Source organism: Acomys minous (assembly GCF_964271855.1).
Source record: "Acomys minous genome assembly, chromosome: 1".
NCBI classification, from domain to species: domain Eukaryota; kingdom Metazoa; phylum Chordata; class Mammalia; order Rodentia; family Muridae; genus Acomys; species Acomys minous.
Window position 1 is genome coordinate 39,842,212 of NC_140483.1, and position 13,187 is coordinate 39,855,398.

The following is a 13,187-nucleotide window of genomic DNA, read 5'->3' on the forward strand; positions in this document are numbered from 1 at the left end:
TGTCAGTCTCAATTATTGAGACATATAACTACTTTTTTTTCCCCTTAAAAAAAAAAAGGTGAAAACAAGCCTGGAGTGGTATGCACACCTGTAACCCTGTTTGGAGGCTAAGGCTGTGAATTTGAGGCTAGTCTCAAATCTGAAATCTAAAAATTGAGATCATTTCTCAAAACAAAACAGGGTCAAATCAACCCGAAGCACCGAGATTAAAAAAGAAGAGAGGCGGGTAGCGCTCTGCTTTTGTGGAGCTGGAGGATGGCTCAGGGTAAAGGATTTGTTGTGACAAGCACAAGGACTTAAGTTCAGCACCCAAGTCAGATGTGGCGTGTCTGTCATCTCAGCACTGGTAAGCTCCAGGTTCAGTGGCTCTCAAAAAAATAAGGTGGAAATGCAACTAAAGACACCTGATATTGACCTCTGCCCTCCACATACACTGGCTCCCTCATGGGCAATGAAGAACCACTTGTGTGCAGAAGTATTTGTTGGCCTTTATCTACTTTACTATCCACCAAGGATGGTGTGTCAGTTACTACGACCTAGAGAGACACACTTGTTGAGCCCACTGTCTCCAGCTGGCACCCACCCTGAGTCAGTTTCTAGGCTGTACTGCCTGTCCATTTATACCACCGCCATTCAGCAGAGTTGACAGGCTGACGGATTTCACTATACACACTTCTGTGAATATAAAACGTGGATTACAGCATTTGCCCAGGACTTTAGGTCCCGGAAAACAGTATGAGCACACTCACTCTTGTTTCTAAAGCGATTGTGTTATACCTGCTTGACAGCTTCCAATATGAGTTGCTTAGCTTCTCTTAAGCCATAGTCCTCACCTGAGCAAAGGAGAACTTAGGTGCAGCGGAAAAGCAGAGCTGCTGAGTAGATGGGTGTGAGAAACAGGCTGAGGTCTACCAAGGAGAGCTGAGATGCTCTCCAGGTCTCCTCCAGGTCCTGCTGGCACCCGAGGGTTACAGTCACACAAAGGCCTCAGCAGTGCTGACCTAGTGGCGTCTCTTCTCTCCACCTGTTCCCATCAAGTGCCTTTCTACGTCCCACCGAACAGACGACTGGACGCCCTTCTCCTTAGATAACTGGAGACGTACAAGTATTCAATTAAGAGAAAGAAATTATTCAACACTGACATTTTATTTTCCGAAGTTTATCATAATTTTACAAAACAGAACAAAACAAAAAAGCAGGTATCAAAACAGCAGTTTATAGAATTTGTGCACTGGCTCTCACCTCAGTCAGTGACTGGAGCTGGCGTCTTAGGCAAAGACTGACCAGGCTGATCCCTCTCGGCCATGTGCATTCAGGTGGTTGTTCCGGAACTACTTTGTAATAGTTACTTTTTTTTTTTTTTACAAGCACCGGTCATTTTTTTTTTGAGAACTGATTTGGTTTGTCCAACAAAGTAAACACTTTTTCTTTTACTGTGTGGCATTTTCTTTCATAAAAAACACTGAGCTGAAACACAGACTATGTTTTTGGATCAGAACCAAATTTTCTGAGATCCCCATACCTGAAGAACACTGAAGACATCATTGGGCATATGAAATGTTAGTGAGTACTTGTGTAAATGTCTAAGGCAGCTACCTTACTTCTGATGAAAGCAGTATTTCCTTCAGAGGCTGCGAGAGTTTGAATGATAGCACTTTCAATGTCCTTTCTCTGACCTGGATAGTTTCCCCAGACAGCCTTGTTATCGGAAGGAAAGTGTGATGTTTGTGCCAAAGAGGCGCTTATATTTTGTAAATACATTTATATAGAGCAAGACTCCTTGCTCTGGACCCTGGGTCACCACAAAGAGATTGAGAGGCCATGATAATTGGATGCTAACAGGAAGTAGCACACTCACAGTATCACCTGGAGGCAAGCAGAAATAAAGCTGGAAGTTGGTAGTGGGGCTCACCCACTACATGCTCTGGAAACACATTTTGCTTAACTAAGGGAAGTGTGGTCCAGTTTTGCAATGTTAGTAGCTGCCAGTCTCTCATTTTAAAAAATAAAGATCACTTCCTGATTAGCAACGAATTATGAAACTGGCCTCAAATTTGATCAGATCTCTCAGTATTGGTTAAAATAAAGTAAAACCACTAAACCAGCCAACAGAGTTTAAAATTGCACAATCAAACTTGAGTATAAATTACAGAAGGGCATACACATTATTGACATGGTTATGAAAGGATCAAACACAGCCATTGAAACAAAATTTTCTCCACATTATTTCAATTTTCATGAAAGGAAACTGATATGTAATCTTCTTCTTTATAGATATGAAAAAGGAAGCAAGAAGGCAAAGCTGAGAGAAACAGATGCTACCCACAGGGCAGCGGTGCCATTTGGTTGTTTTGGTCTTTGTACCAGCAGCTCCCACTCCTGTGAACGACGTCCAGTTCCAGCTGGACTACACGGTTTTTCTTGCAGTCAAAACACGAACGATGGACCCTACTCCCCCAGCAGCGAGTGCCTGAAACAAGCCGCACACACGGAAAGGGTCATAACGGCAAGACTAGGACAACACTGAACTTACTTTAGTGAGGACTTCCTGAGCGCCTACGTGGCCCCGGCAGGCTCAGCGCGCTTACAGTCTTATTACTAGGACTGGAGCACAGCAGAAACAGAGAGCAACCTCTCAGGCTCCGGCCTTGTAACTCCCTCCCAGACAGACAGCAGCCTGTTCTAGTATACTGTGTCTGCATAATGCCTAGGGATGTCTGTAGCAGAGCGCTTCTGACTAAAACAGGTAACCAGATAGAAATTCAGGACAGGTTCCATCTCCCAGCCTCACTGGGGTTAGGAAGAACTTAAACTGGGACAAGTCACCCTAAATTCCACTTGATTTGCAGATTTCCCCCCCTATGGTAAGAAGATACTACTTAAGAGCTAAGAGCTGGGAGGTGGAAGGACCTGAAGGGGACAGATGCACCACAAGAACAACAGAGTCACCAAGTCTAGGCCCAGGGGGACCTGCAGAGACTGATGCACAAAGGGCCATGCATGGAGAGGACCTAGGCCCTGCTCAGATGTAGCCCATAGGCAGCTCAGTCTCCATATAGTCCCATAATATGGGGAGGAGGGGCTGTCTCTGACATGGACTCTGTTGCCCACTCACTGATCACTAGGCCCTGGCAGGATGGACAGTCTGGATGATACTTTTTTTTTGTTTTGTTTTTTTGTTTTTTATTTTTTTGGTTTTTCAATACAGGGTTTCTCTGTGTAGCCTTGGATGTCCTAGACTCACTTTGTAGACCAGGCTGGCTTCAAATTCAAAGTGATCTGCTTGCCTCTGTCTTCCAAATGCTGGGATTAAAGGCGTGTGCCACCACGCCCAGCTTTCAGATAAGACTTGACAGGCTGGGGTCAGATGGTAGGGGAGGAGGGCTCCCGCTTTCTGAGGGCTAGCAGAGGGGTTAACAGGGCTACAATTGGATGTGAAGTGAATAAATTAAAAATAAACAACACTTTAAAAAAAGCTAATAGCTGATGATCGCGAACTTTGAATCTTTGACTTGAATAACTCAGAGTCATGATTAAATATTAGCAATTGGAAATTCTGGTTTACTTCTATAGGATGGGCGCCATACTGGGAATACTATGAAGAACACTATTCATAAATACTAGCTTTTTGGTAGTGTATGTAAGATAAAGAGATTTAACTAAGGATCAACAGCAAATTTTACTTTAGTTTTATCTTAAATGTGTATTTTCATTCATACTCAAAAGAATGGTTTTAAAAATAACTGACTTTCAGGGGATGAGATGGCTCAGCACATTAAAAGTGCTTACTCTGCAAACATGACCCACTGAGTTCAATCCCCACAATCTACAATGGAAGTCATGTGCAGACTTAATGGTTAGCACTTGTAATCCCAGCATTTCTATGGAGAGAGGTGGCTAAGCTATTGTTTATATTTTTATCAGTACAAGAGCTAGGTATAAAAGGTTATCTTACTTAAAAAGAATTACACTTGGTGTGTGTGTGTGTGTCTGTGTGTGTGTGTGTAGGTAGTCGGCTCTTTCCATACAGGGGTTGGATGGAAAGGTCCCAGGGATTACATCAGGTTGTCAGGCTTGGTGGGGGAGATTCTATCCAACTGAGTCAGCTGGTTCACCTATCTACTAACCTTTCTCTCCCTCTCTCTCTCTTCTTTTCCCTTTGAGGCAGGGTTTCTCTGTGTAATAGCCCTGGCTGTCCTGGAACTCTTTGTAGGCCAGGCTGGCCTCAAACTCAGAGATCCGCCTGCCTCTGCCTCCCCACTGCTGGGATTACAGGAACATGCCTATCAACTAACTTCTTATACAGAATTAAAAGTGACTTCCTTTTTGAGACACAGCGTTCCAATATAGCATATAATCCATTACGTAGACCAGGTTGGCCTGTGATGCCTCTCTCCAGAATGCTAGGATTACAAACATGCACTGCCATGCATGGCCAATAACACTTTTTGAAAAACAAAATTCCAGTGCTGAGGAACAAACCTTGGGAATGCTCGCAAGCATGCTACCCTTTCTCCACGCTCCTTGGCAACTTCTAGTAACTTCCTATCCCTTTGAGCTTGCCTATTTCTGATTATTTCACATAAGTAGAAATATTTGTTCTGTTGTGTCTTGTTTATGTCACTTAGTACAACATCTTCTAGGTTCACTTACACTATAGTGCATATACAAACTCCACTCCTGGGCTGGCTTTTAATTCTAGCACTTGGGAGGCAGAGGCAGGCGGATCACTGTGAGTTCAAGGCCAGCCTGGTCTACAAAGCGAGTTGAGGACAGTCAAAGCTATACAGAGAAACCCTGTTTTGAAAAACAAAACAAAAACCTCCGTTCCTTTTCATGGATGAGTAACATCCCACTTTGCATGTACCACACATTAACCCTTTTATATAGGGTTATTTCTATTTTTTGATCAGTGTAAAAGAATTCTGGATTTCCATGATTTTCTTTTGAAAAAAATTCATACTTCAAGTATATAGTCACTTATGTATTAAATATACACAAATAAATTTTATACGGTACAAATCAGAATCTCTTAAGACCAAGGCTGGTAAGCAAATGTGAACTTTTCATTTGTAATAACAAAGATGTACAATCAAGTTCTCCTTTTTCAGATGACAGAGGTATTGCTCTCTATTATAAAGGAACCAGTTCCAGGATCTACAATTTGTAACTCACCTTTTCATGCCACTGTAGTAACACAGCGCTGCTGTTGTCAGACGGGCTCTCGAAGCCTTTATAAATATACTTCATTAGGAGGTCCACACCATTCTTGTCCAGAGACTGAACGGCCTTTTCAATGTCATTAGCTTTAAAAGAGATGAGCACCTTCAAGACAATGCTGCCTGCCCGGTCCTGAGGGTAGACACATAATACAATATTTATGCATGTGGATGCCGGGAACAAAACTTTTAAAAAAGGCTACACTGGAGTGACATCTGAAGAATGACATGGAGGACGTGAAAGAAGCCTCCCTGGGAACATGGCCAGGGTTTACATACAGCAAAGAACAAGTGCTGTTAGCGTGGGTTTCAGGGAGCTCAGTGTTCCAAAGACCTGATGTGACAGAGCTGGGTGCGGGAGAAGCAGTGGAGGAAGTGAGAAGACATGAGAGGACAGATCACACGAGGGCCTGCTGGCCACACTGTAATGGCTTTTATTCTGAAGCAAGGCAACGGGAGAGTTTTAAGAGCAGTGACACAACCTTTTAAGACTACCTGGCAGCTCTGTTGAGGACAGTAGTGAGGGCAGGCGTAAGACCGAAGGACAGCCATTAGGGGTGACTTCGAGAACACAGGCTGGTGCTGGCTGGCACCATAGTAGAGGTAGTAAGTGGGAACCCATTCGTTTTATGTGCTTGTTGTTTTAGAGACAGGGTCTCACTGTGTAGCTATGGCTGGTCTCAAACTCACAGAAACCCTCTGCCTCTGCCTTCCAAGTACTGGGATTAAAGGTGTGCATCCCATGTCTGGCTTGGGAACACATTTTTGGTAGAAGTGGGGGTTTATTAACAGACTAATGGGAAAAACTAACCATTTATCTTAACTATTAAGTTTTATTTCTTGGTCTTAAAAACTCCTAACCAAAGAAGGAAATGGATCTGAATAACCCTATCTTGTACTATGTTTCAAAAGTTAACATTTTCTTTTTCTTTTCTTTCTCTCTCTCTCTTTCTTTTGCTTTTTGAGACAGGATTTCTCTGTGCAGCCCTGGCTGTTCCGGACTCACTTTGTATATCAGGCTGATCTCAAACTCAGAGACCAGCCTGCCTCTCCCTCCCTCCCTAAGTGTTAGAATTAAAAGTGTGTGCCACCACTACCAAGCAGTAATATTTTCCTAAAAGCACTTAAAAAAATGTGGTTTTTGGGAATTTAACTCAGGACATCTGGAAGAGAAGCCAGTGCTCTTAACTCCTGAGCTGTCTGTCTAGCCCATAAAACCCATTCGTATGAGTGATGTCATTATTTATTTGTTTATGTATTTTATGCATATAAGTGCTCTATTTGCATGTACACCTACATGACAGAAGAGGGCATCAGATTATATATATGGTTGTGACCTGCCATGTGGGTGTTGGGAATTGAACTCAGAATCTCTGGAAGAGCAGCCAGTGCTCTTAATCTCAGAGCCATCTCTCCAGCCCAAAAGCTACCTTTTAAAACCATGGGGAAAAAAACAAACAAACAAAAAAACCCAAACCAAACCAAATCAAAAAAACCTTTTAAAAAGTTTCCTAACTACATTAGACTCACCTATGCTCATCTCTTACAGTTCATTTCTCCTGCTGAAAACAGTGGAACCTTCAGCATTCCTATGGGCGGGATTGTACAAAATGTTTCTACCACCAATGTTATCTTCAGTTTAAAGACTACTGCATGCCTATTTAGAAAATATCTTTGTATCTAGGGCTATAACCTCCCACCTCTTTAACAAAACAAAACACCCGCATAAAAAAACAGAAGGGTTAAGACTGAAATTTTAATGATGTTCTAATAACTTTAAAAAGCACACAAACTATGGCACCAGCCAAGGACAATGCATGCAGTAAACTTCAAACCCCTACCCAGATCTCGCCAACGGACAGGACATTCTCCACAGTTGAGTGGAGAGCAGGGTCTGAATTTCACATGAACTCTGGTGCCCCATATTTGACCACGTCCTCTGGAAGGGGAAGTCTGGTGGCACTCAGAGGAAGGATAGCAGGCTACCAAGAAGAGACTTGATACCCTATGAGCATATACAGGGAGAGGAAGTCCCCCTCAGTCACAGTCATAGGGGAGGGGAGTTAGGGGAAAATGGGAGGGAGGGAGGATGGGAGGATACAAGGGATGGGATAACAACTGAGATGTAATATGAATAAATTAATAAAATATTAATTTTAAAAAGCACACAAAGTTTTGTTGTCTCTATAATTATTATGCATTTACCTATTACTATTCAATTAAGGTTTTTTAGTTCCAGAGCAGGCCTATGGACCACAGGGCTTTGGTTAACCTGCATTTTAAATGACAAACAACTAAGCAGTCCATAAGAGTTAGTGCAGGACTGATGCAGCAATGTAAGCTGCAAAGTTCTTCTGAGAAATTTGGCAATACTTTGTGTATCAAATGCCTTAAAAAATGTGACTTTTGATCTAACATTTATCTTCTGGGATTGACAGAAATAATTAAGATTTACCTAACATTATTCATTCAGCAGACAGTCAATCTAATATACAACAAAAGGGATCAGTTGTATATAAAATGTCACATACTAGTGTATAGCAGTTAAAATGCTATAGAAATAATGTTATTAATAAGGAAAGAAGTTCATGCATATTACTATACAGTTGAAGTGTAAGATTCTTTTTTTTTTTTTTTTTTAAAAGAAAGGATTTCTATGTGTAGCCTTGACGGGCCTGGACCAGGCTGGCCTCAGACTCACAGATAAATGCCTGTCTCTGTCTCCCTAAGTGCTGGGATTACAGGTGTGTACCACTGTGCCCAGTTTTTTTAAAAGACACAAACCTTTGTTGAAACTCTTTAATTATATAGTAGTAGCACAAGGCAGTAACTGTGACCCCAGGAAGTAGTGTGGGGAGCACTTTCCAATGCTTTCATGCCCTTGTTTTCTACATTTAATATTTACATAATTAAGAAAAACTTAAGACTTCATCCTTTAAATTTACTGTGTTCCACACAGCATTATTCTAACTCTACGTTTCAATGCTATTTTTCACGACAGTTTTACTTATCAAGGCTTCCTTTTAAGCTTACGCTTTCAATCCCAGTAGAGGTAGGAGACCTCTGTGTGTTCCAGACCAGACAGATTATATACACTGAGACCCAATCTCAAAAACAAAATAAATTCACATTGTAAACTCTTGTGTCAAGGACAGTAAACAGTTAAAATATTTGCTCACTGTGGGGTGTCAGAAGGCTCTGACACTGACAGAGACTACTGCTGCAGTGTTACTCACCTTCACTGCCTGACTCTTTGTGTTGATAGGGGGATTTTTCAGAGCAGCCTGGAGAGCAGCTGTCATGTTTCCTGTAATCAAAGTTAAGGAAATAACAGCCAACAACACAACAACAGCCCCTGTCTTACAGGGCTATGGTTTGTTTTTGTTTTTTTAAAGTTTGAGTGTTTTTATCCGGTGGAAAATGGGACAGAAGAGCGCAGGGCGGGCGGGAGCGGAGGGCTGCCGCGGGGGACACAGCGCTTGGACTATGGGTTTTTAAGACTGGACTTTATGAATATTAACAAAAATTACTATGGCCATTATGTTCAATATTGGAAGTTGAATGTGTTTGTTTCCAATATGTCAATCAAAGGTTAAAACCCTAAAATTAAGAGAACATAAGATTTTTTTTAAGGCAAAGATTGAGTTGATATTGGTTCTATCATCCAAACAGATTACACTTTCCAGTGAATACACACAATCGTTTAGATGGGTATTAAAGAAACCTTAAAATATGCCTAAGAATTACTATATCACTAAATGAAGCAGCCTATCAAGTAGCAAGGTACACTGTCTTAATGGAAAACAATCCTAAACTTGAAATGGAAACTACACTGCCTGTATTAACTGAAACGTTGGAAGGTTACTTGACAATCAGAATGGAAGATGAACAGGGCCAGGGATGATGTAATAACCCACACGACCTGTAGGTGGCAGCTTACTTTGTTTCCGACAGGTTATTCAAACTGGGCTGGACCATCCATACCTATTCAGTCTCTGAAAGCACTAGAGTTAGCAAGCACAGGAAACGCAAGGCCAATCAGACTGTCAGAACAGACTGTCATTTCCCTAAAAGGAAAACTACAGAGTCACTTGTTCCTCCATCTGTAGTACCCAACCAGGGCTGTCTCTCCTAGTTATGAGAGACAGTATTTTTATATTTTAAGATGGATTGATAAAAATGTAGACTCAATTGATAATGGACACAGCAGTAGGAATCATCAAAAATACATTAGTTTAATAAAACATCACACATCCATCATAAAGATATATATATATATTTAAACAAAGAATAATGCCCACGACTTCTGTGGAAAAGGTCTATTAAAAATTATCTACAGTCAATGATGTCAATGCTGCATGGTCTTCTGGAAAACACTTTTTTAAAGAAAAGAAAGTCCAAGTATTTAAATAAATAATCAGTAGCAACTGATGTGAAAGTCGCGGTAATTAAACCTATATGCATATGCGTGGTTACCTGCTCACTTATTTCTCCATTATAACTCAGTAGAAAATTGATGTGGCAAGAGCTATATAAACAGATCTAATGAGATCGATTTTTCTAAAGCTACAATTTGGGTTTTTGCAACATTTCTATTTTCCTAAGAGATCGATGCAACTGTTTCAAGGTTATGAATATTCAGATATGCAAACCAAGGAATCAGGAACTGACAGCCATATTTTAACTAGAATGGAAACAATTTCAGAAAAACGATTCTGATTTTATACAACCGACTCATCCTCTGTTTTATTCACTAGGGGTTCATTTTTAAATATTCCCAGGCATTCTCTATACGCATTCCCTATGCTTTTTCTATTGGCCATTTCTTAGCAGGTAAAAGGCTCCAAGCTTTAACTGGGAATTTTGGAGAAGAAAACTCCCTTCTTCCCTGTTAATGAATTATACGAAACCCCGCCAAATCCTTTTCTCTTTACACTGATGCCGGTGCTGCTGCAGCTGCTAAAAAAGCCTATGGGCTAAATGTACGGAGGGCCTCAATTTGCGAACCGCTTCATCTCTCCCGGCTAGGAATAAATTATCCCACCGCTCCAAACCACACACCAGACATGAAAAGCAGACTCCAAGCGGGACGCCCGTGTCCCCACCAGGCAGGGATTTCTGGAGCTCAGGTGTCCACTAGGACTCCGGCCGGTCCCCAGCTCCGCGAGGGCGCGGCCGAGCGCACCTGAGGAATCCCGGCGCTGGCAAGTTCGCGGTCGCGGCCGCGGGGACCAGGCGGCCTGCCGGCCCCAGGAGCTCCTGCCCTCCGTACCCTACCCCTCGCCCAGACCCGGGAGCAGCGAGCCGCGTGGCACGGGTCCCCACAGCCCCCAACCACCCCGAGCGCAAGGATATTGTCGCAGGCATGAGTCCACCTCGCCCTCGTCGGGCCCGGCCTGGCCATCGCCGCCGTCCTCTTCGTCTACGAACTTGTTCTCATCATATTCGTCCACGTCCACCTTCCGGAAGCGGGCCGACGACACCGTGTTCTTCGACATCCCGGATCCCGACGCGACGCTGTCTTCTCCTCGGCGGTGCTTCTCCCTCAGATAGCCCAGCTCGGCGCGACTCACTTCCCTCTTCCGCTCTGGGGCGTCGCCGGCAGCCGCTGCTTGCTTGCTTCTGGGCCTGCGCGCTCGCCGGCGCGGCTTCCTCCTCCAGCTCCGAGCGATCCTACAGCCCCCGCTCCGCCCCCGCGTCCCCCGGGGAGCGCGCGTCCGCCAGGGAGCGCGCGGGATGCACCGCGCACGCGCGGGCCCGCTGCAGGAAAGGGGCGGGGCCGGCGAAGGAGGCGGGGGCGGCCGGCGGACTGAGAGCTGGCTGAGGCGGCGCGGAGATGCGATTGGCCGCCGGGAGCATCACGTGACACCCGGGAGGTTCCCATAGAAACGCTTTTCTGCGGTCCAGCCTTGCGGGGGGTCTTGGGTTGGAGGCTATGGGCACCTCGGGCGTGTGGCCTGGACTGCTGTTGCCGCCGCCGCCGCCGCCATCGGTGCCAGCGGCTTGTTGTTGGGGTCCGGTGTGAAGTCCGAGTGACCGGACTCTCGCGTGGGGTGGGATGGACTGGCTGCAGGACCTAGTCCCCTGCAGTCAGCCCGACTATGAGACGGAGTGATGCCCAGCAGAGAACTAGCGATCCGAGCCCTCCCTTCCCACCGAGCGCCGCCGGGGGCTGCGTTCCAGAGCTGAGAGCCCCTTCCCGGGCTTGGGATCTTGTTGCGCCGTCGGCGGGAGGTCCCCAAGGACGGAGTCGAAAGGTCACTACTTACCTGTCAGTGCTGTGTGATAGCATCGCCGCTGGACCTGCAGAATCCGAACTCGGTATTCTCTCAACCCGGAGGGAGGGAAAGATGCTTGGGCCGGGGCCGGATAGCGAAATTGGGGCAAACTTGTAGCATTCTGTGGGAATCAGTCATCACGTCTTAAAATAAGTAGTTATTTGGAGCAAGAATGCCAGAAGAGGGGTGGGCGAGTTAGGCTCTTCAGTGCTGAGGGAAAACAGCGTGTGCAAGGATTAATAGAAACTGGACTTTCAAGGTTGATATTTATGGTTTAAGGTTCCTGAGAGCCCGTCAAACCAGCTTTTTGTTATATTCCACATCCCCGTTTGTGAGACCAGAGCTCCTATTGAGGCAGAGGCACTAAGATTAAAGAAATAAAAGATATACTCTGTGTATTATACTGTAGTACAATTATTTACAGAATAAAATTAATTCGGACACTTGACTGTGCCCCGCTTGGATGCAGGTCTACCTGGCTTCACAAATAGCAGAATGCTGTCCTGTTGAGTTACCTCATTTGCTGTGCTGTATAGAAAAAGAGCACTGGGCTTGGGATCAGAAAACAGTGGCTAAGGTCTGGACTTTTTGCCCTCATAATCTGCGTGGTGGAGGCACGTTGCTTAAAATTTGGAACCTCAGATTTCTTACTGCTAAAATGGGGCTAATGTGTTTTTCACTAGAATGTTTCTAAGGTTCAGTACTCGAAAATGCTTTTTAAAAAAAGACTCAAAAATCCTGCATGTATGTGCTATGTATTATTGGTTTTGAAGCACTAGCTTCACAAATTACCTAATGAAATATCATGTTTTATCTTGCTACTGAACGAGATGTAATTTATCTTATGTATCTTTTCTCATATGAAGTAAAATTAGGTATTCAGAAGGTAGCAATACATTCTTGATGAGTTAGTGAAATATAAAAAGGCAGTACAGTTTCAGATTGACACTGAGAATAAGGAATCAGTCAAAAGAAGGAGAAAGAGCTCAGGATGAAGCATTTGTTGACTATAGGCATCCATACATGCACATATATGTGTATGTGTTTATGTAGGCAGGGCACTGTAAGTAAGTGAAATGCACCTGTTTTCCTTGTGAAGAAGCATTGTGGCCTCCCCCCCCCCCCAGCTGTATCATTTGGTTGATAGAAGTGACATTCCCCTGATTAACAGTCACATTGTGAACTAGTGGAAACTCTCATGTCTTAAGACAGCAGAGGAAAATTTTGTCCCTGGCAGCAGTACTCATTTAAAAATCTTTACGCTGAAGTAGAAAACCATTATTATAGTGATGGCATTATGTAACTTAGGATAAAGATTTGTTTAGATATCTTTTCTGTTTCAATCTTGTGTAACTTCCATAAAAGCTGCGCAGCACACTCTTTCAGACATTAAAGCTGACTGTGCTTTTTGCTCTTTTAAATTGAGATTTTCTTTGAAGAGAAAATTAAACATGTGTCATTGAGTGCAGACGGAAACAAGGATTTAAGAGCTAACACAGCCCCTTTTCAAGTCCTATTTTTTTCCCTATTGTCTTACTTGGGTAATTTTTTTGTTCTCTTTAAAGCTGAGGAAGAATCCTGGGGTAGAAAGCAACTTAATGGAACACTGAGGAATAAAAAACAAAATCAGTTGTTCAAGGATGTAATTATCTTGATTGCTCAGAATTTTGGTCTTCGTGTGGATTGTGTT

At 43.6% G+C, this 13,187-nt stretch overlaps 2 protein-coding genes across 2 annotated transcripts in view; one reads left to right on the plus strand and one right to left on the minus strand.

Moving 5' to 3' along the window:
• Positions 1-1,127: 1,127 nt before the first annotated feature.
• ARPC5 (actin related protein 2/3 complex subunit 5) lies at positions 1,128-10,910 on the minus strand. Its single transcript, XM_084792421.1, has 4 exons — positions 10,574-10,910; positions 8,456-8,527; positions 5,176-5,352; positions 1,128-2,470 (listed from the first exon to the last, which is right to left on the minus strand). The coding sequence occupies exons 1-4, from the start codon at positions 10,715-10,717 to the stop codon at positions 2,408-2,410; spliced, it is 456 nt and encodes a 151-aa protein (XP_084648547.1). The 5' UTR covers positions 10,718-10,910; the 3' UTR covers positions 1,128-2,407.
• A 172-nt stretch (positions 10,911-11,082) lies between these two features.
• The window catches only part of RGL1 (ral guanine nucleotide dissociation stimulator like 1), a 247,887-nt gene continuing 245,782 nt past the window's right edge, over positions 11,083-13,187 (plus strand). Inside the window, exon 1 of the mRNA XM_084792400.1 lies at positions 11,083-11,540. The gene's annotated coding sequence lies outside the window, so the exon portion shown is untranslated. The remainder of the gene's footprint in view (positions 11,541-13,187) is intronic.